At 38.4% G+C, this 23,786-nt stretch overlaps 1 protein-coding gene across 1 annotated transcript; it reads right to left on the reverse strand.

Moving 5' to 3' along the window:
* Window positions 1-597: 597 nt before the first annotated feature.
* On the reverse strand, window positions 598-23,511 carry LOC147795547 (transaldolase-like). The gene is made up of 9 exons (XM_087131668.1): window positions 23,314-23,511; window positions 9,057-9,180; window positions 8,318-8,425; window positions 6,545-6,676; window positions 5,595-5,655; window positions 4,817-4,931; window positions 4,000-4,129; window positions 3,834-3,901; window positions 598-3,510 (listed from the first exon to the last, which is right to left on the reverse strand). Exons 1-9 carry the CDS (start codon window positions 23,402-23,404, stop codon window positions 3,350-3,352), a joined length of 990 nt encoding a protein of 329 aa, XP_086987794.1. The 5' UTR covers window positions 23,405-23,511; the 3' UTR covers window positions 598-3,349.
* Between the last annotated feature and the right edge of the window lie 275 nt (window positions 23,512-23,786).

A 23,786-nucleotide genomic window follows, 5' to 3' on the forward strand; every position in this document is an offset into this window, starting at 1 on the left:
GCACCAAGCATCCCAAACCAAGGCTTCTGCACTGCATTTATTCTCATGCATGAGAGTAAGCGCATGAGAATATGCACAAGGCATCAACAGGGGAAATAGCATAGGAACACTTAGCTGTGATGAATGCTTGAATCTCGAAGAGTGACCCTGCACTGCATAATTTACAACTTTTCTGGACTGTTTGTGTGAAATTATGGAGAGAGTCATCCCAATCCAAACTTCATTGAAAGACTGCTGAAAGGGGGCAAACATTCCACAGGAGGGAATTAATTTCCACATTGTGAATGGAGGTGGGATGAGCCATGGAACAACCCCTTGTTTATAAAAGATTCCAAGAATTATTATTGGAAAGGGGTTGAAATGCAGCTCTTTTTACAAAATACTGAACACAATGCTGATATCCTACACCCTCAGTTTCACAACATGCCCCAACCAAGAATGAGCATTTTTTCTCCTGGCATCCCATCTAATCCATTTTTTTTCTTAACAGAATATATACTGTACAACTGAAAGATTGGATTTAAGACACTTGATTGCCTGAAACAGCAGTTACAGTAAATACATCTATGATACAGATCATACAATAATACAAGGATATGTTCGTAACAGGTCTTTCTTTATTCAAACATCCATCACCAAAAATATAAATTGCATATGTATATTATATTAAGCAGTACTACACTAACGTGTACAATAATGCATCAAAATATCACCCTCATCTATTCACTCTCTCTGTGAACTAGACACATTTAAAACTTAAAAAAGGAAATGTTCAACAATAAATTCTGACATTATCCAAAAAAGAACCACAGACCATATATATAAAATAATGAAATATATATATGTATTTTTTGCCTTTGAGATAGATTCTGCTAGGATCGAAACGTCAGGCCCTTCTTGTTTTGTGAAAAATAAAGAATTACCAAAGAACACCCAAACCTAGCTTCAACAAGCAGATAAAAAGAGTTTGCCATAACGGACCTTTGTTTTACCAGTTTCTGGTGTGGTTGTGTTACAAAATTCAGTTCATCTACCAGTGGTGTAAAACACTGACTTCTATAGTCACTAATTTCATGACTTTCCTATGCTTAATTGTGGCTTCTTTAGTAGAGAAATAGGAAAATGTGAAACTAAACAACTATTTCTCTCTTCCAAACTTCATGTTCTAATGAAATCAATGTTTCAAAATTTGTAATCAGGAAATGACAAGGGCATTCATTTCTTATTTATCACAACTGAACTGAATGAGGAATTAAATCATTAACTCTACACAATCAACTTTTTCCTTACATTAATTTTTATCTCAACCATTAACCACAGTTCCAATAGTGGTGAACAAAGTAACACACAATTAAGGGCAGTTAATTACCTGATAACACACATCCATGTACATAGGTATCACAAATTCTTCACAAAATATCCTGCGCATTTTAAATACACGATGTACTATTGTTTCTCCAAAAGAAATCCGCCTTACACAAATGACCAAAAAATTACATCACTACTTGAAATAATTAAATGTGTCAGGTTTCTTTGGGTCACGGTATTTCCTGGAAAGAAGCAATATAGCTCATCTGTATGGTTCTACCAAGTCAAGGAATGTCATGATAACTAATCAATCAACTAACTACCACTATAAAAGATTCCATGAAAATATCTTACATGTGTGAATTCTGCTGTGTTACTGTTACCTGCTCATCTAGGCCCAATTTCATGGAGCTGTTTAACCATTTCATGGCAGTACTTGGCAGTACTTGTGGTTGTGTGTGAGCGCACACTGAGATTTCTATTGTTACACATACTATTATCATGCCCTGTCATCTTTTTTTGTTTTATATTCTCCTTTTTTTCTTGTAAATTTTTTCCCCACGAGTGGCCATTCCCCCCCTCCCACAACACCTATGCATGTACATGTATGCATCTCAACAGTTAACCAACTCCCGTGCACTAAATGAAAAGCAGAAATTACTTATATCTCTGAGTGATGTGACAACAGACTTATATGCACAAGTCTTCCTCCATTCATGAATACTCCCCTAACCTCAAGACAGATGGATCCACGAGTGTGTCACGGGACATCTGACTTCAGGAAACCCATCCCTGGACCTCTCTTCTCTTAGCAACCATCAAAGCACAAGATACAAAGACATTTAAATGGAAGGGCCAGTCACACTGACATGCATTGATTTGCTTGCTAACTGGTACATACATGTACATTTACATGCTTGTAGTATGTGTGTGTATTGCCGAAACCTGAATGACTACCAAAATGCATGTAAATTTACAAGAATGTTTCCAACATGCTCATAAGCAAAGCATAACATCACTAATAGTTACCAGATTATGCCATAAATGTAAAATGTAGGCTACCCATGAACGATGCGGACTGTGCCATGTGTTGGCAATGGTTCCATTGTATGACTTTTCTTCAACATACGAGTTCTTATTAGACTTGAAACAAGTCCACTTTTGCATTGACCACATCACACATCCTGGTGGTGTTCATACTGAACTGAAATTGTACTCCATTTCTCATGTTTGAACTAGTACATGTAGCTCTGGGTCTTACATCAACCCATTGCATTACCAACTTTCTATTAGCCTATTGTGTCTGCATAAAATACTCATTCTATCCTGGAGCAATATTCAGTTTTAATCTGTCAACTCTTGAACTTCTTAAAAATAAATCATTCCAATTTATCTTAAGAATAATTCTTGGAATTGTTTCTTCCTTATTTTTGAAGTTTCTTTTTTTTATTACCAAGGAGATTGATGCTAAAAATTTGTGCATGTACAAGTAATTAGGTAACTGTGACATAATCATAAGTCCTAAACATGTTTAAAGCAACGTTGTCAGGTTGTAATGTTTGGTAAAACTGTACAGAAATTTCGGAAACCAAGGGGGGATGTTTGGATGTTCAGTACAGTGGCATTCGATATGGCACCATTCCACTTTATATTAAAGAACTGAATCTATTTAAGCAATGAATCACTGTCGTGTTACAATTAATCTAGTATTTTGATACTGAAAAAAATACATGTACATGTAGTATACAATGCATAGCATAAGCACCAGACAAAAACAGTTGACCTACTTCTGGGATCTATTTCATTCTATTTATTGTACCATAAGAAAATTCTCAATCAAGTTACAAGTACATGTGAAATCTGTCATTCAACATTAAGTGTAAACACCAGTTATGACGGACAAAGATGCAGGGTTTTTATACACCAAAATGATGTATTTGTACTTTCAGTCACTGAATTGTATTGCTGAAGATTTGCTTGAAACTACATGAGACTTGAAGATCGCTGAAGTTTCTGTAACTGGCCTGGTCATTTGTTCTGACTAATTAAGTTTTTCCTTCAGCATATTCTCAAGCTTAATGGCATCGGCTGCAAAGTTGCGGATGCCATCAGAGAGTTTCTCTACAGCCATCCGATCTTCATTGTGAAGCCAGCGGAACTGCTGCTCACTGAGGGTCAGCTTTTCTATAGCCGAGTCTTGGGCTGGTAATGAGAAAATTTATTGCAATGGTTCACTTTCGGTAGCAATGCTGATAAAATAATGGTTTATGCTAACTTAACAAATTAGCACACACAATTGACCAGTGAAAATGTAGAAACTGGAAGAGCAACAGAGCAGTGACACACAAATGTTAGAAATCAAACTGGCCAGAATCAGTGAAGTTATGAGGCTTGCAGTTGGAAAATCCAGGATAGGGCATCACTTGACAATCATCACAATGTGCTTCAACTGATGTAGGAAAAATGCCAAAAAATCACAGAGACAATTCCCAGTGAACAGTTTTGATAAGTGGTGGATTTCCTACCTGATTCAACCGACAGCTTGCGAGTCAAGGGAGCATTGGTTGATTTTAGCTCTTCCAGCAATTTAGGACTGCAGGGAAGAAAAACAATAGCACAGTCTTATCAGTCACTACACATCCGACTAGGGTGGGATGGGTGTGATACTAGTAAGTGTGAATCCTCTCTCACCTGATAGTGATGTAATCCACACCTGCAAGCTCTGTGATTTCACCAATATTGCGGAAGGAGGCTCCCATCACCACTGTCTTGTATCCAAACTTCTTATAGTAGTTGTAGATCTTCTTCACACTCAACACACCTGGACAACATTGGGTTACCTTTAATGTGTAAACCTTCATTCCCTCAAAACTACACAGGCCGCAACAATTTTCTTTTTTTTTTAGCTTGCCCGATCGGGCAGGCCATGCTATAAATTTGCTTGCCCAAGTTGGATCAACACTTGCCCAAGATTTCTTGGAATCCACAATTATTATGGTGATTTAACTTAGGCCTACTGCATGCAGGCCAAAAAAATAGTTGTGCTTGTAACAGTTGTGATTACTTGCCTCACAAAAATAGGGTCAGTAGGTCAAAACATTTTTTGTCAATTTTTGTTTGCTGATTGAATGGCACGAATGGGGACGACAGCTTCCAAAATTATCTCAAAAAGTAATTAAATACCTGTCTTAATCCATGCAAAATTTCTACAGTTGACAAGCCACAAGAATTATGGACAATTCATACAGTGCTACTCATCACAACAACAAACTGACCAACAATGTTGATAAATGTGCATGATGCATCCAAACCCAGCGAGCGACAAACCTTGTGCTACAGCGGGATATTTGTTGAAACATATTCACTTCAAGTTCAAGCAAAACAACCTCAAATTAAACAATCTCAAACCATTTTTAGGGTGACAAATTACAATGCTGATTAAGAATTTTAAGACTAAAGTCAATACATTCAAAGCCTGGACATAAAACTCATCGAGCTGTTCACCTACCAGGATCCTCGGCAGGTTCGTAACTAGCCTTGCCTGTACTGGCTTTGTACCAGTCCAAGATACGACCCACAAATGGAGATATAAGGGTCACACCTGCCTCTGCACATGCCACAGCCTGCAACAAAACATAACAGCAAAGAAACTGCATTTACAACAGTTCCTTCTGTCTAGCTTGAGAGTTGACCATCCAGTCTGATTTGTAAATCCAACATTGTTTGCTCGGTGAACACAAGGCTGTTTGAAAACTATGTTGATTAACGAACAAACAAGAAATCCTCGTTTTGGTAATTCATCAACAAGAATCATTAAAAGAAGAATTTGAAATCCAGTTTTATGTATTGCTTGCTAAGGTATCCCACAACATTATTCATGATGCACCAAGACCATTCTTAAAATTACAATGTCACACAAGCAAGAAATGTAAACTTGTGCCATCTAGGCTTCTCCCATAATCTACTCACTCTTGTGATGTTCTTATCTGCTCCGTTTCATTTTGAATCATCTTTTGCCATGTTACCGGTATGTGATTAAAAACCTCCATAGACAGGATGGAGGTTTGACTTGAAGAAAACTGTTTTGACATATTATTTCTTGACCTTCGACTTTTATGGTCACTGTTGTTTGTGAAACCATAGAAGAATGGTGAAAAATGATGAAGAAGTGTTATTAAAAATGACGAATAATGAAAATAGAAAAACTAGCTTCACGTTTTTCCAAAACGTGTGGATGCACATCTATGACTGCCATTTTCATGGCCTTCATAATTAAGAAATCTTACCTGAGCAAAGGAGAAGAGGAGGGTAAGGTTACAATGGATGCCACATTCTGTCTCCAGAATCCTGAGGTTGGCCATAGAGAAGGAAAACAAAATTAATGTTTCCACAGCAACCAATGCATTAAACTGCTACCTCTACCATTTTCAAATTCACTACTATGCAGCAATCTAAATCTTGAAAACAGAAGTTTGGCAGAAGTTGACTGCATACGTTTACATACATGTACGTGTAGACTTTATCCAATTTTGAGGCAATTTTGATGACAGGATTCCAGTTTTATTATCTACAAACTGATGATTTGGATAGTACCAGACTATTACAGCTTGGCATGCATTCCAAGCCTCCCTTTTCATATTTTTTGAAAATCTGGTTTGAAACACGAAAACACTTGCATAATTAATCATCAATTTGAAATTTGTTTGTCAGAGCAATCAATAGACGGTAGTTTTTCATGAAATTTCATTTAATTTCTTTCACTTTTTTACTAAAGCTCCAACAATGAGGAGTTAACCGTGTTTACAACTGCAATATAGCTAACCCTATGAATAAAGTCTATTGATAATTAAAGAATGTTTACGAGTGCAACGGTTCACAATAATTGTTTATTAGAAAGAAAGTGCCAGGTGCCGGTGCGGCACAACTCATTATCTATTTTTCATTGTTTGCGTGCATTCTGTGTGCATTCATTCTGTTCGTGTGCATTCTGGGCGCTATCAATGCCACATTAAAGCCTAACATCCACACTGATCAGTTTGGTTTACTTCAGTTTGAAAGTGCCATGTTGGATGTGTGCATGCGTGGACAAGACTCTGAAACTCTTGTCAGCTCGAGATCCAGAATACTCAATTCTTTCATCTATTCCATTGAGGTACTTGTACATGTACGTGTAGGAGCTGTTGAGATTTTACTATATTTCACCATTCAAGGACTTTAACAGGTGCATCTGTATTACCTTGCAGCTTGAATGCCCTCCCATGTTGAGCTGAGCTTGATGAGAACTCGCTCCTTGCTGATACCCTGATCCTCATATAATGCTATCAGCTTCTTGGCCTTAGAAACCTGACGCTCAACATCATATGACAGACTGAAACAAAGTATTGGAGAGCAAAGGTTAGTAATTATGTCTCCAACAGACCACCTTTCAGTTATACCATTGACATCAAATGGTGAGAAATGAAACAAGTCTGGCTACCATCCCAGCAGGCCTTTGCCTCAATGTAATCCTGACATTTTTCTGTGAGCATGTGGACTGGTAGTGTTCATCCAATAGCACATCAGCTGTCTGTTTGTACAGGATGGTTATAAGTGACAATGAAGAAATGTTCAGTTTAAGGGGTGGGAGGAAAATACCCTTACAGGTACTGTAGGGATCAAAACCCTAATCCATACATGTATGTAGACCCAAATGGGATTGGACCCCTGGTTCACAGAGTTGGAAGGCCAGGAAAGAACAACTGCACCAACCTGACTATAGGCACCACAATTATGTACAATATAGTTTGATTTTGTTTGTGACTAAGGTGTAGTGGATAACTAAAGGCATACATTTGTACTGTAGAAGTGCTCTCACTCATTCATGTGATCACATACATTCAACTTCTACTTTCATTTCTGAGGTTTGCAATTTGTTATATTTTGACTAACTACGAATAAATACCAGCTAACTACAGTGTACATGTAATTTAAATAATTAGGTGCGAAACACATGTACACCTCAACACCAGACTTTGGGCCAAATCAAAAGATGTCATAGTACTGGTTCCAGGAGACCACAAGGCTTCCCCAAGATTGGCCATTACTGCAGTAAGTACATGTAAGTGTTTGATTAACAACTGTAGTAACCTAATGCCTATTTTCACAGTTATTCTTTATCAAAAGGATAATAGTCAATATGGGTGCCAGATACCAGTACATGTACGTTTGTCGTTATCTTGCTGATCCTGCACTACAGTACATGGTGTTGGGTCTGCCTTTGCAAATAGCAATGGCAAGGGGTTGACAAATCCTATTGCCTGACGCCTGGGACAACAACACTGAGGTGTCAAGCTCCTGCTTCTTATCAGCAGTGAAGTCTGACAGGCTACCAATGCTCTCAAAACTCAGGTGCAAACAAAGTGTATGATAAACTCATTTTCATGACAATTATGGGCTGTTTTTACCAAAACTTCTTGCTTATTTGTTCATTTAAAAGTTACAGTCCATAGTCAGCTGATATAGTAACTATTGCCTTTTCTTGAAATGCTAAGGTACATGTACACATGTATAATGCTATGCACATCACATTTTCTTAGCTGCCACCTGTCTGTTCAGTCAAATTTTTGAAAACACAGCCAGTTTTTCCATCAAGACAAAGCATGACTAAAGGAAAGACATGCTACAATTGTGACAAAGTGAATATCCAAATCCAACACAAAGTGTGTAAGTTGGAATGCTTTAGATATTAATGAGAAATGGAAACAGAATGTTAAAGGCCAAAGTAAAAAGCCTACAGTACATACATGAACATGCCAGTGCTTGTACAAGATATGCTGTTCAAATACATCCGGTGCATACATGTATATGTAACTCAGTGTGGACAAACAATACATGTAAATCAACTATATCAAAACTATACAAACAGCTGGATTTGCTAGAATTTACAATACATGAGAATGTTCACAGCATTATTTCCAGAGGGTCAAATGATTATATAAAAGTCAGACCTCATTATCGCAAACACACTCACCGAGCATCTACCTCTGTAGACACCCTCCCTGGAACAATCTTCAGGATTTCCACTCCAAAATTGACAAAGAGTTTGTCCATGGTTGATGTGACCTGCTCCTTGAGAACACTTAAAAAAAATCATGTCACTTTTTGTCAGTATGTACTTAAGAAATGATAAGGCATTGGTGGTACATCTACATCTTTATATCTCAAACGAATCAATCTCCGTCTTGAAATTCATGAAGTAAGAAATTCCTGAGTAAAATATTTAGGTGGCAATTACATGTAGGAAAACCTGTTTAAATTCTCTGCGTATTATAAAAGACTAACTTGTGCATTCTCAAGTAGATACACTTTCAGCTCTGTATACACAAATTTATGCCGTTTTAAACAACTTCATTGTTACTCGTTAAAACTGAAGAATACACAGAACGGCAAAGTTGCAAAACAAATGACAACAAAACATATTCCATGCTTCCACCTGCGAAACAGTGCATGACATTAAAATCACTTACGTTGCTGAAAATGGGTAAAATAATACAACACTCGTGTATCACTGTTGACAGAACAAGGAAAAGGTTTTTGGAACCATTTTATGTCAACCGGGCAAAGAGTACACCACTTTCCACACTATCAAAGTGACAATTAGCTGAAGATTAGATGCTGATGCTGCTGTTACGATTCTTGACCAGGTTTTTGCAGAAACAGTCATACTTATTTCTCTCTCTGCTTTTCTGGGGATCCTTTGAGCACATTACCTGCCATTTTTCTTGCCATAGTTGATTGCATCTTCTATCAGATGGTTGTATTTGTCAATCTTAGCAGCAGCCAAGAGGAGGGATGGATTTGTGGTGGCATCTGTTGGCCTGTACTGGTTGATTACTGGAAAACAAATGATAAATTATGATAACATTTACTACCCATCCTGAGACCATTTCACACTGGTGTCATGTCAACCTACCGGTACATGTTTATGTTGATGCCAACCTTCCTTGACTAAGACTCAATTTCAGCTTCAACACTAATCAGAATGAAGCACTATTCTACAGTGGCATTAAGACATGAATCTAACTGCCTTTGAGATTTTAAATTTGCATACTTTAAAACGGTCCTAACCACAGTTGTTGAAGTGAAGTTTAAAAAATGAATTCAATGGTCAGATATACATGCATTTGTTTACTTTGGACACTGGATGGCTGAAATAGAGCAAGGGACTCGGAGTATTTTTAAGGCAGAGGTTAAATGTACTCCCCCTAAAAGATCCAGGAAGGGGGCGGAATCCCCCCTCAACATTTTTTCACGATATACCCACAGTGCATTGTTTTAAGGGCTTGAGCCTTTGAGATTTTGAGAGTAACTCTTTGTAGTTAAAAATTTTTCAGAGACGGATCAGCCAAAAATATGGATACACTTTCCACTGCGGTGCCCCATGCAAGCTGGCTGGCACACATGTACATTGTAGCATTGAACTTCAAATGACGGTAACAACAAAATCATATGTCTGATTGAGTTCAAATTTCACACTTGTAATAATAAGGAATGCCTTTACATGCCTGCTGAGTTTCCAAAAAATCAAGAGAGGCACAGCCGAGTTCTAGGGGCCGGGGCAGGGTTAAGGGATGGGGTGAGAGACTGATTGGGTTCAGGGGAAGAGTGGCCCGCCAACACCACCAGGGCACACGATGCTTGAATGATACATGTGTGATTGAAGCATTTCACATGATCAATTCGTGACCAATAAAAGTTCAATATCTATAACACAAAAGTGTTTAAATAGTGCCCCAGGTGTCAAACAATGTCCAGTAGCCTGCTTGTCCCCCCCCCCAGGAGCTCATCCTCTACACTGACATAAAAAACTGGTGAGAACACTGCTCCCCTCCTGAAAATGACAGCCCCTAACTAAGCATTCCCCTGCAAAAGGTATCACAGTTCTACCATTGTGTCTGAAACAGGTGTCAGGTGACAAGCAAGTTGACTACATGTATGTACTGTATATGAGCAAAACTGAAAGTTGAGCACTACAGCAAAACTCAGAATGGCTCAGAATATATCATTTCCTTTGATGGTTCTCTTAAACTCCAGGAAATCCTACAAGGCCAGGGTGCATACCACGAGGAAGTTCAGCCTGCATATCCTGTTTACCTGTGCAATGTACTGGTAAATGTACATGTTCAGTATGTAGAAAATAAACTGAAAAACACTACCACATGTATTGTGGCTAAAAAGTTCTGTACTGCAGGTGACACTATCAAAGAGTTTGAGCTCTTTATGTTTGGAAAAGAGATCAGTTGCATATTGTGTAAGCTGTACAATTCATAAAAATGTACGTATTTTAATATGTTTGTGAGAAAATAACTGTACACCATGTACATAGATAATCTGCAAACAGCCACATGCATGTACAGCACAGTAGCAGCACTCAGCCGCTAACTTACTTCCTTGTACCTGTACATGTATACAATTTCTATGTGTATTTGCATGCCAAACAAGAGAAAACAACAGAAGACATTTAGCATGCTGGACATTTTGTTACATGCAGGTACTTGTCATATGGCTGAGACAATTCACCTCTTGTTATTGCACAGGTTCCTCCATTCTTTTCCAGTTGGACAATACATGTAGTCCTTCATGACTTTTGAATACAGTATGACATACAGGTGTACAATGTACATGTGCCACATGTGCCCTGATCTTGAGATGTTATTATCATTTATTCAGCATTCTCCACAAGGACACAGCACAATACATGTAAGATACACAAGGCCAGCAGCAAATGCCAGGAGATAAAAAAGATAAACTTATGACTGTGGCCCAAGGGCCTCCGTTTCCGATAATACTGACCTTAAACAACACATAAAAATATATATAAATTTAATTGTAAATGTTAAAAAAGGTTTGATCCTTCCAGTAAATAAATCAGTAAATAAACAAATAAATCATAAATAAGAAGTAGCAGAATAAAATGAATAAAGTAAAATCACCAAGACTAAATAAATTAGATAAAAATGAAACAGGATAAAATAATTATTTATAGGCTAAGATCAGCCTAAAAAAAATGGGGAGTTAGTGAGAATTAATAAAAGATTAGGTAAAATTAAAAATAGGTTATAAAAAGGCAATAAAGCTACACAGATTTTTGGAATCAATCGATATTATATAATTCGGTCTTGGGTGAGTTGATCCATCGTTTCAGAGGTAGCTCAACCACCCCAGTTCTAAGACTCTCTGGGAGTTCTTCCCAGTAACGGGGAGAGACGTTCACTGGTGAGATGTGGAGTTTTGGGTCCGAGCCCCGATGTGTTTGAACTTGACCTCGTCAATTTTCTGTCCACTGACCATAACATCACAGACAACTACTTTGCTATTAATTACACCATAAAGCGTTTGACAATAAATGATATCAAAAGAAATTTCCTCCTACACGTGAGAGTGCACAAATGGAGGATTTTCAGTCCATCATTGTAAACTCATTTCCATTATCCTTTTTCTTAGGATCATACCAGTGGCCGTACGTTGGATCTTTTCAATCTTCTCACAAAGGTGATTACTATAGAGGTGCCAAATGGGAAGCCCATACTCTAGATATGGCAAAACAAAAGACTTATACAGGGACAGAAAAGCATCTTGAAATACATGTATGTCCCTGGCAACACTAGGTATAAAACCCAGTAATTTAATAGCTTTCGTGGTAACATAATGGACATGATCATCCCAGGTTATGTTGTCAGTTAGAACAACACCAAGGCATGTCATCTTATGAACAACTTCAAGCTGAGAATTATTCAATATATACTGGGGGTTGAGAGCATTTTGGGACTAAGTAACTTGCATAACCTTTGTTTTACTTGTACTAAGTCGCACGCGGTTACTCACACACCATTTAGAAATTCTGTCAATGTCATCTTTGAGAATTGCTTCATCTGTCTGGGAATGTATTAGTCAACATAACAAAGTACATGTATCATCAGCAAATAACACAGTGGGTGATTCGGTACAATTAGAGAGATCCTTGATGAACAAATTGAAGAGTAGAGGGCCTAGCATGCTACCTTGAGGCACACCTGAGCAGACAGGGAGCCATGGAGAGTACGAGCCTCTGTACAAGACTCGCTGAGATCTGCCAGAAATAAAGGATCATAACCACAGCCATAGATTACCAGTAATGTTGAAGTGGCGAAAAATCTTTTTAAGTAAGGTGTCATGTGGCATCTCATCAAAAGCCTTGGCAAAATCCAGAAAGACTGCATCAATTTGACAAGTCTGAGGATAGTCAAGAATATGCAAACAGTTGTTTGTGACATTTAAGAGCTGGGTTACACAAGAACAATTCTTAATAGACCCATGCTGGTCACGTGATAGCAGAATGTTATCATCTAAATGAACTCTGATATTTTCAGCGATGATAGATTCCATGACCTTGCAAAATATCGAAGTCAGAGCAATGGGCTGATAGTTAAAAATGGTGCTGACATCGCCAGATTTGAAAACTGGCGTGATGTTGGATTTTTTTCACATACTAGGCAATTCCCCACAGCAGAGTGACATGTTGAAGAAATTGCAAAGAATAGGTGAAACAACATTGATGCACGACTTCAAGAGTCTTAGTGTGATGCCATCAGGACCCGGCGATTTGTCATCAGACATGTTGCCAACAATTCGCTCTATATCACCAATATTGAACTTGATTTCATTCAAGGTAGGAATTGGGAGGGAACAGAGAGGAGGGCTGTTGGGCAAGTTTGTTTTGGGGGAACAAAAATGGAATCAAAGTGTGGGCAATTAAATCAGAATTATGAATGGTAGCACCTTGATGGCTGATGATGGAAGGAAGTTCATCTTTTCTTTGACTGCGCACAAAGGCAAAGCGTTTCTTGTCAAATTTATCACTGAACAGTTCATTGATATACCTTAAATACGAAAAGTTCACTGCTTCTTTAACCTTATTACAGGCCGTCTTTTCCATTTGTCCACCGAGCCAACATGTTTAGCAGTACACAAAAAGCAGTGCGCTTTTTTAGGATGATGTGTATACAGTTTAGTGTACTGTACCCACCAAACTTGCAATTAAACAATAAGGCAGGAGGGTCCCCAACAACTCAACCATTATTATTCAAACATTTATAAATACAAGATGTGTTTACTGAATAATCATATGGGAACTGAGTACTTCTCACGGGGCTACCAGTCAGCATGCAACCCCTCTGTTAAGGAGCATTTTTGGCAATTCCATTTACACGCAAAAACGATCTCACGAGTACATGAGAGTTTGCGAGAAAAGCGAAAATACAGTAGTGTCTCTTCTACCCGCCAGGAAATCTGTTGCTTCATTCGTGGGTCGAAATGGCTTGGCGAGTGGATAGTTCACGTTTTTCACTATCAATAAAGTTATGTTTCGGCGATGATCGACAATTTCCCAACGATTTATTTGGACGCAAACTTGCTTAGTGTTTTTCACGAAAATTGCAGACCTCCTCTGTTTCAAGTGCACCTGATTGTATTTGCAATAACTGGATAAAATTGAGTCTTACAATTCTTCATGAAAAGGATCAACCTTCGTTTAATACCAACATTTTTGCTGCCGGGCCAATCAAAATGTTAAAGTTTTAGGCACTACTCACTCAGCGATCTCGGCAGTGTTTACATTTTTGTAAGACGAATGGTAAGACTCGTTCCCCAGTAAATGACCGACGTTCACTAGATTTCCTTCGACGCAAAGTCTGGGTTCCAGATTTCGGTCACACACATTTACGCCAATCTCTGATGTCACTTGATTGGCCAGTATTAGAGAGAATATGTCAATCAACCAATCACAAATAGTTTTTCTCAAAACACATACGGCAGTTTTCTCGGTTAATCTCACGAAGTCTTAACCTGCGATAATGAAAATTATGGGTGCACTTGACTGTTTCGCGACAACTTGAAAAGTAAAAACTTATTGTTTGGGTGGATATATAACTCATCTATCTTTCTGCTGTCAAGAAAATTCTGCCGGCCCAGATTTGGATCCACTAATAACCAGGTTTTATTTGGTACCCTCATTATTACACACGAATGCCTACATTTTACGGCTAATATCCTTCAAAAGAGACTGTTTTACGTAGGACATGAGACTGATATCTTAACTGTTCATTTATGTAAAGATATTCCATTATTAAAGGTAACAAAAGGTGGTATACAATTTTGAAAAGTCCACTACATAGCTCATTACATATGCATGACTCAGCCAGCCGTGCATACGTAGCAAATGGGTGCTGCGCCCTGACTGGCTACTGGTTACAGGCCGTATTCATCTCTTTTTTATTTCTACTTATTGTCTTATTATGCTAGTATGCATACGAATATATATGCTTATGTAATGTCTCTGTGAATGTAGTATTTGTATGTGTACCAATATAAGTAACTATGTTATGTATATATGTAAGTAGGGGTCCCTACTCGGCACACATTGCCTTTTTTTAGGGACTTCCCCTGCACCCTTGGGTGGAAAAATTTTGTTTTGTTTGTTTGGCCTGCCATTCCTTGGACATACCAGGCATTCTTGTTATTCTCTTTCTTTGTTCTGCGTTACTGGCTTTTCACTATAAATTGTTTCTCTAAGCCAATGCATACCCTTGAGGTCCTAACACCTACTGAGTGTGGTCGATTCGTTGACTGTTTTCCCTGATCCATTATTTTTTCACGTCAAAAATTTTTCTCAGATATAGCCTTATCGGCAATGTCTATTTCGGATGATACCACTAATTTAGCCGATCCGTCAGTCAATTTAATATTTGATAAGTTTAAAGATTATTTCGATACCAAGTTTGGTTCTCTTGCCAAGTCTGGAGATGACTCCTCAGCACTCAAAGAGCTGAAGAATAAACTGGAGGCCAAAGATCTCGTCAAGCCTTTCAACATGGCTCACTTTGAGTTTTGCGGTCAATTAGAGGTTGTCTTTGGCAATATCAAGTCCGCTCTGTCCTTGAAGAACGTTGAGGCTGCCGTCAATCTGCTACAGGAAGCTACAGGAAGCCGAAAATCTAACCCTAACCCATCTGGATAAGCATTAGACCACTCGGCTACAAAATGCAAGAAATTGGATTTTTTTATGCATGGGTAAGTGGTGGTGTCACCGTGTGTACATGTAGCTCCGAGATTGGTAATGTTGACGGCACCGTGATTTCCCGAAATCTGTGCTGGGTGAAGATGCGGCCACGCGGCAATGCAGGCGTCCAAATATATCTCCCGCCCACATTGCTGGCAACAAACAAAAGTAAAGGGTAAAAAAAAGTAAAAAGGCAGCAGAACTTGTTAACCTGTAACCGTTATTGCTCTTGTTTTCATGTCAGGGTGGGAAGCCTAAGGGGATGGCAGGGTTCTTGGATACAATGTAGATTAATCAGCTGGTAACTTGAAAGTCTAAAAGTCAATAAAAGGGATGTGCACACATTTTCAAGTGTTAGGAAAATTTTTCAATTAATTTGATGATCATTTATGTGCAACTCATGCCCTGTTCATAGAGTATAACAATTCCTGGTGTTAGGTTTTGACTGCTTATTCGACATTTGCTTGGGTGTCAACTTTTTTCCACAATAAAGCAAAAGAATGCATTTTAGAGGTTGAACAGATTGTGTTTTGACAAATTCGCCTTTGGGCCCTTATCAATTTTCGACAATGGCCTCCGTGCCCTTTTAAGTGGCCTTGATGCCCCTGGAAATTTTGACTTCTCCCAAGGCCAAAATGGCCTAGGCCCCTAAAAAACGAATTTCGAACCCTGCATGGGGGTGTACATAACATGTAAAAGTACATGTACACTGTACATGCTTGTTTTTTATTGCTGGTGTTACTGGAGGGTTAAAGTTGGATACATTATATATGCTGAAAACCTTATTTAAGCATCAACTAATATCTTCCAAACGGTTCAAGGTATAAACATAAAAACCTGGAACAAACATACATTTATGTACCAGTACATTGTACCTTGATGCTGAGAAGTGCATAATTTTGTTGTTTTGCTTGGAAAAAATAATTATATGCAGTGTTCACAGTTACTAAGTAATACAATACATGAATCGGGGTATTTCCTTTTTTCAAGCTTCTGTAGTGTTAAGTACCGGTACCTGTACGACCACTCAGGCCAGCTGTGTTTGCACAATAACGTGTCAAGCTTTCCATCTTAGTTGTCTGTCACCATGAATAGCTTGAAATCCCAACATGTGTCATGATATGACCTTTTTTACACTTAAGCTCTGAAGGCACTCTTTTTTTGCAAGTTTACTCCAGCTCATGACTTGTATGAAGACTAGTCGATATCATGCCATTGTAGCCATTTTTCTCACCTCGAGAATCGAGCTTGAAGACTTAATGAAAACTTTAATGGCTATACTTTCCACTTAAGCTGTTTTCATTCGGATTCTATGGTCATGATTTCTGTTCCGTGATGTGATCGTGTTAGTTGTTTATAGATATTTTATGTCGCTTTTCTTACCAGGAGTGCTTACCTGTATGGTTAAACTAATGTTGCGGTGCAATTGTTGTAGGTCTGTCAGGACTCCTAAAGATTTGTACAAGTGTCAGTTTCCTTAGAGATGCTCAGATTAATTTTAATATTGTTCCGAAACCTAAGCAATTCATGTTTATCATTTCTCATTGTTATTTTATTAGGCAAAGGCAGGCATTTAAGACAAGGTTTTAACACCCTTTCTTGTCCTTGCGGACTAGCTAAGTAGTGTCATTCTACGCTCGGGTGGCCCGTGGAATGACATACTTTGTGGGTTTCTTTATTATCCACATGAAAATTTTTGGAATCTAAAAGTCCCCAGATGGCCGGAAACAGCACTTTCTGGGTGTTTTCAGCTGTGTATACACAGCCTGGAATTAGGGATCTCATGTCTGAAATTTCTGAAATTTAATAAAAAATTTGAAAATTTGTAATTTTGGTCAACTAGGATGAGGTGAGAATTTTAGACGGGCAATTGAATTAGAAAAAAAAGAGTAGAAATAAATATTGATTTTATTCGGTAAATCCTTAAATATTGAATTAATTTCTATCTCTATGATGCCCATAATTTTTCATTGCTATTCAAATCATTTTTCATTTTTTTTTGTGTGTTGAAAATAAAGCGAAACATGCAAAATCTTGGCGGAATATTTTCCTTATTTTCTTTGTACGAAAGTTCGTACAGTATGCATATGGGATAACAACATTCATAAATGTGTGCAGGGATTTTTTGAACAGTCATTTTAAAGTCTACATGAACATAATTCAGATTGGCCATTTGCTTTTCTGACACATCTGGCCATGTGTCACGTGTATACTGAGCGCGTGTATCTTGCCATATGGAACTCGTTTACGGAAAAGGCAAAATCATGCTGTTACTTTTGAATAAAAAATTGCTGAGTTAATATTTTCACCGTGGGATAAACAACAATTAACGAATGCGGTGCGATCGTTGGTTTAAAAAAACGATCGCAGTGATCGTTTTATGCAACATCGAGCAGAAAATACATGCACCGAATGTTGCTAACCGTGGTTGGTGCGGCGAAAACAGTCACGGTCGATAGTCAGTTTTGCAAGTACATGTAAAATTGTTTTTCTGCCAGATTGTTAAGTGTTTAAACGAAGTGTGAATGGGGTCATTTGCAATTTTGTCTTTCTGAAAGTTAAGCCAAATTTTCTTTTCAAGTTGTGGAACTGGGTAAAATGCGGAACTGGACAAACAACGCTGTACATCATGGAGAGGGGGTTTTCCGATCTTCGCGCACTGAGAGCATTGCATATGCAAGCCTATGTGTGGCCTTCCAACCAATGGAAAGATTCATTACGTACTATGTACACGTGCATTACGCGTAACAAAGCCTCCTATTGGTTCATGTTAATATTTGGTCCAGATATGTTGCATATGCACGTACGTGGGTGCGCAGACGATATGCATGGCAGTGCAAAGTGAAATTTACGAAGAAATTTTACGGTTTCTTCACGATCTTTATATCTTCACGATCGATCCCTCGACCAAGATGCTATTTTATTTGGGTTCTTATCGGGAATACGTGCCGGTCGGAAAAGTTGATTTGGCAGATTGTGGTGGTCGGCAATTCTGCGTGCCGGTCGGGCCCGACTGGCGCCGACCGGCAGCGGCAGATCCCTGGACTAGAGTTTCTTAGATGTGTTTTAATGGTTCATAGTAATTCGATAATGTGCATGTGACTCAGGAAGATTGTGTACTTCTTAAGCAAAGATATTGTTTCATTTCTAGAAAGAGTAAGCAGTGCTTGGATTTTTCAGTCCCAGTCCAGAGTGCAGTAGGATCCATAGTGTTTTTTCCCATTTATTGTTTTCAAGTTCACATGAATGTGTAGTTATTTTGCAACAGTGGAATTTGGATTTGAACGTACCGCTATTCTGCTAGATTTTAGTTTTCTAGTTCAACTTATTTGTTTTGTTCCTAAATGTTTTGTTGTTAAATGTTATTTCAGCAACATGTGGAGTTTCCATTGCCGATTCATAACAACATGGATGACCTTACTACATGTATGACTACAATACTACTTGGTAATGAATTCAAGATGCATGCACAGGTACTGTACAATTTGCTGCATCATACCCACATGTACATGTATATTACTATACAGGTACACTGTAAAAGACCAACTGACCCTGAAAGTACAAACAGCTACTGTAGTCTCCTTGCCCTGTACATCACATGGGCCTATTTGCATATGCATTAAGTGGATAAAAAAGCTTTGAACTGGCATAGTACTGGTACATGTACCTTTGAAAAGCTGCTTACATGTACTGTTGAAAGCGCTATAAAAAATATACACAGACACTACACTACAGAGAATCCCTCAAATTCAGGCAGCATGGGAATTCAAATGAAAATATAATACAATAATCTTCAACACTGAGGAAGTTCACTGCATAGGAAAAATAAACAAAACAGCAAAATGCTGAGTTGTTAACAGTTCAAAGTGTGTTATTACAGGGAAGCAAGCATGCACACATTTGTTCAGTGCATAAATTTGTCAATATGAATAAGCTACATGACAAGCAGCCTTGGTAATATCCAGTGGCACCTTGAGGAAGAATATGTCTCCAAAACCTGGAAATGTTACCCATGACTATTCACAAGTTTCAGCCTGAAAGGTTTGGCAAGCACTCTTTTATAAACTGGTGCTAAGATTTTTTTGACAAATTTTAGAGGATCGAAAAACTTCCATAACTATTTTCTATGGTCTCAAGAACAACTAAGGATCTTCAAGTCAGAGGGAAGAATATAAAAAAAAGTTTTTTTTTTTTTTAAAACAAAAAAGCGGTATCCCTTACCAGTAGCACAAGCAGCCAAGACCTGAGACTTTACCATCAGTTGGATAGCGGAGCAAAAAAAACAATTTTTTTAACACTTTATCAGTAAATTGTTGGTTGGCAGATTTGAAATTGATTTTCATTTTCTTATTGTTCAAAATGCTGGCCCCGTTTCAAGTCTGTTAAAAAGTGACACCTCGCACCTTGAAAAGCATATCATTCAATCGTGCACAATCTCAAATGTACACATTTGTGTACATCATTCATCATTCCATGAGAGATAATTTATAAGCAAAAGCATACATGTACATTACTGCAGTGCCATACGATGGAGGGTGAGGTGTTTTCCCGTGGCTAATTCCTTGAGTTTGGAAAGGTACATGTACATGTACATCATACAGCAAGAAAATGTACACCACTTATGTTCTAAGAGTGAAAAATTGTAATTAATGAAGTTGTAGAAGATGGTGAAAGGAGCCTTAAGGCAAATGCGAATGCTCAATGGGATGCTCATACTGTGCAAAACAGTTAAGGCAAACTGCAAACTACATGTACATGTATAACAAAAGTTTTTAAGAGCACTAAAAAAGGGAGAAACATTTGAAATACGCCATTGGAAGATTTGTCTGAGGGAAAGAGTCTAACACTACAATACATGTATGCCTACATGTACTGTCTGAATTCCATCTCGTAATCACACTTTACAATGACCATTCATTCATTCTGGTTCATTTTTGTTAAAGATCAGTCACATTGCTTTTATGCAACAAGGTTATTAAACTGGGAATTGGTCATTATATTGACCAGTGTTATAGGTCTCGAGACTGTCTCAAGACCTTTTTTGTGGTCTTGATCTCGCCCTGTCAAAGTCTCGGTCTTGGGAGGGCCGCTCTCGGTCTTGAAAGCACCGGTCTCGGTCTTGGATGCCATAGTCCTCTGGTCTCCCCCTCGAGACCAGTCGAGACTATAACAAAATGCGCATCTAGCTACCAAGCAGTTGCAAAAGGCAAAATTACCTACGCTCGAGTCAAATCTTCAACCAGATATAAATACTACACAGTAATGTTCAAATTTTTTTGCAATGAACAATGAAATCGATGCTGGCATGAAGACTAGTCAATGCAGCATGATGCAACCTTGTCATAAGTTGTTACTTTATTTCCAATCCAGAGTAGCCATGCTGCTTGACACCATGGAGATGAGGTTGTGAGTAGCGGAATTCGCACACTAGACTGGTTCCCGTTCCCTACATAGTCTCCTGCCGAATGTAGGGGCCGAACGGGAACTAGTCTGTGTGTGTGCGCACGCTATGAATTGTGTGCATGTGTGAAAGTGCTTTCATTCCGTCTTGTATGTGTTATGTGTTGTTTTAGTAGTTTCGTTACGGTATATCTTTTTTGGATATTTGTTTTTCAGTATTTTGCTTACAAAAAACAGTTTTAGGACATTTGTTTTTAATGTTCACATCATATCATTTGGGGACACTCGGGTTTTAAAATGACCAGATCAGGGTAAAAAGTAGAGCAGCATCACTGATAAAAGAAATGAGACATTCTTTAACAAATATTTGACCTATTTGTGCGTGTGTGTTTATGCTGATGTTCTCATTTTATTTCTTTTATACTTAATTGTACTGGCATATGTTTGTCCCGTTCTTATTTACCCTTTTTGGTAAAAACTAAACATTGATTTATGGTTGGCCTTGGTCTCGGATATCATGGTCTGGGTCTCGACCTACAAAAGTCTTGGGATCGAAGTCCTGGTCTTGGTCTTGAAGGAGTAGGTCTCGGTCTCGGTTATCAAGGTCTCGGATACAACACTGATATTGACTAATGTGGCAGCTTCTCTTCACATTTATTTCAAAAAAATCATTTTGAGGGTTCAGTTCCACTGCAAGAATGCTCTAAGGAAAAAAAGATCAATGGGGGGTGGCAAACAAATCTAGCAATTTAATGATGACATAATATGGCTCTGATTCCCCCAGAGTTTCTTGACCTTGTGGCTGTAATAGGCTGTCTATTCCCTTGCCAGTTATTCTTAGCAAATGACTGCAGGCATCTGCCTTAATATTGTTGGAATCTTACTCAGGTCCCAAATTGGGATGATTCCACTGTGTCATAGGGTCCAGTGTTCACATAACCTTGAGTTGCCTCATCAACATTGTTTGTGTGTGAAAGCAATTCTAAGTCTGCTCTCATTGTCCCACCTCTTTTAATGCAAGCTTTAGCACACACACCAATCACATTTGCCCCGAAATAATGAAACAAATGCTGGCTTTTACTGGATGCTCTGGACAACCTTTGTTTTGATTTTGCCTGAGTTGAAGAACTTCAACTTGTGCCTTTGAAGTCAGTGGCAATCTTCAATAGTTTTTACATAATAGATTGTCTTAAAGACTATAAATTAAATTAAAAAAAAACCTGAAACTGTGAATTACCAACGTGACTGATCTTTGAAATTAGAAATATGTAACCAAATGTAAAGTCCAGGGACTTAAACAATAAAAGACAATAAAAGGTGTACAATAAAAGAAACAAAAATAAGAATAAAATTTACAGAAACCCTTAAACTACAACACATAAATAGACCACAAAGAAGTAAAATGCAGATAAAACATTTGGGAATATTGAAGTTTAATTTTCACCACGAAGAAAAAACAAAATACAGTGTGTACATGTACATGTACTCACAACAAGCACCTACCTAGAATAAAGAACAAAAACATGGAACATAAATTTTGATGTGTGAGTTCATTATTGAGAGTGGTGTTGTAGCTAGGAATTTTTTAGTGCCAGCTGTTTTTGACAATTTTCAAAAATAAAACAGCCCATTCTCTCTCTCAATGCTAAAAACTTGCAATGATAAAAATTTGTGCTGGCCGGCAAGCTTCATTTTCATCCCCATCACCAAAACAGCAAATAGTATCACAAGAGGGTGCACTTCAGTTAGACAAAAGATGGCGCTGTACCGAACATTTCGCAAGGACTCCGCTGTGTTTCATAGTGGCCTTCCAGTGTAGTTGCGCACGCGCACTGCACAAACTGCCATGACTGTACTGGAGAACAGCTGAAAACTGTCCACAACAATGGCAAGAATTAACTTAAGTTTATTTGCCCATTTTTGTTTTTTGGTGATGTGTTTAATTTTTAACCAACCAACTGTGGAGACAAGCATGATACAAATTACACGGAAGCATAGGAATTACAGAAGCAAACATGATGAAATTGGCTACTTTGACATGTTTGAAAAGGTAGAAGTGTTGAAAATTTTTGTTACAAAATTGTTCAACCCTTTTTAGACCCTCTATATCCTGGACTCCCTTTGTAATGTGTCAAGGTCAGCACGGTCAGCATGGTCAGGAAGTCCACCTGGCATGCCTGGGCCAACTTAAGGCCTAGGCCCTAGGCAGTGAACACACATGTAGATGATGGTTTATTAACTTAGGCAAGATTGAACAGAGCTAGCCCCCCACCCTTACAACAGCTATTTTCCTTAACAATTCCAAATAACGTCAGGCCTACTTTTCCTTTTTTTATAGTAAATTTAACACTAAACAACATTCTTCCCATCATCTTGCACCCTCCGCACATTAGTTGACATAGCAGAACTGTGCAACTGAAAGCTTTTCTCATCTAAACCATAGAGCAAGGAACAGATTATGAACTAACATGACTAGGCCTAAGGCATATCATAAAGACGGTCACTGAAGAGGCATGACACTCTTTACTTACGTTCAAAATCACCGGTGTCTGCAACGACAGTGGAGAAATTTTTAAGCTGTTCCAGTAGAGAAGCCATTTTTTGCCGCTTCGGGGAGGACATTATGCGAAAGCCGGAAATTTGCTGCTTTTATAAGAAGAGATGATGTCACGGAAATTTGCACATGTGCATTGATGCGCAACCCAAGGACGGCCAAGAGAGGACATCTAATATAGTCTGGTTAGCAATCTGTACATAACATCATTGATATGGTGGCGGAGACTAGACATTTCCAAAAATAGCACGCACGCATGCGCAGAAATGGCATTGATGGAAAGAAGTGAAGGATGCAGTGTCCCAATTCAAGGAAAATTCTCCGCCAGGCGGAGGCGCACAAAAAGTACCCCCCCCCCTCCGAGATTGTTTCGAAAAGAGGGGTCTGTTTGGGCCAGGAAATGGTGAGATTGTGTTAGTATGGCCCAGGATCATCTCTGTAGATTCAGGG

Source organism: Acanthaster planci, unplaced genomic scaffold (assembly GCF_054643075.1).
Source record: "Acanthaster planci isolate LZ-2023a unplaced genomic scaffold, COTS_SCS Contig7, whole genome shotgun sequence".
Lineage (NCBI taxonomy): Eukaryota > Metazoa > Echinodermata > Asteroidea > Valvatida > Acanthasteridae > Acanthaster > Acanthaster planci.

Bases quoted from the DNA above. Each gene is read 5' to 3' on its own strand.
- LOC147795547 (XM_087131668.1), bottom strand. From the start codon at position 23,404: ATGTCCTCCCCGAAGCGGCAAAAAATGGCTTCTCTACTGGAACAGCTT. The intron at 5,656-6,544 runs GTAATACAGATG...GGCCAACCTCAG, and splicing joins GAGGGCATTCAAGCTGCAAG to GATTCTGGAGACAGAATGTG. The intron at 3,902-3,999 runs GTGAGAGAGGAT...TCTTCCCTGCAG, and splicing joins GTGGATTACATCACTATCAG to TCCTAAATTGCTGGAAGAGC.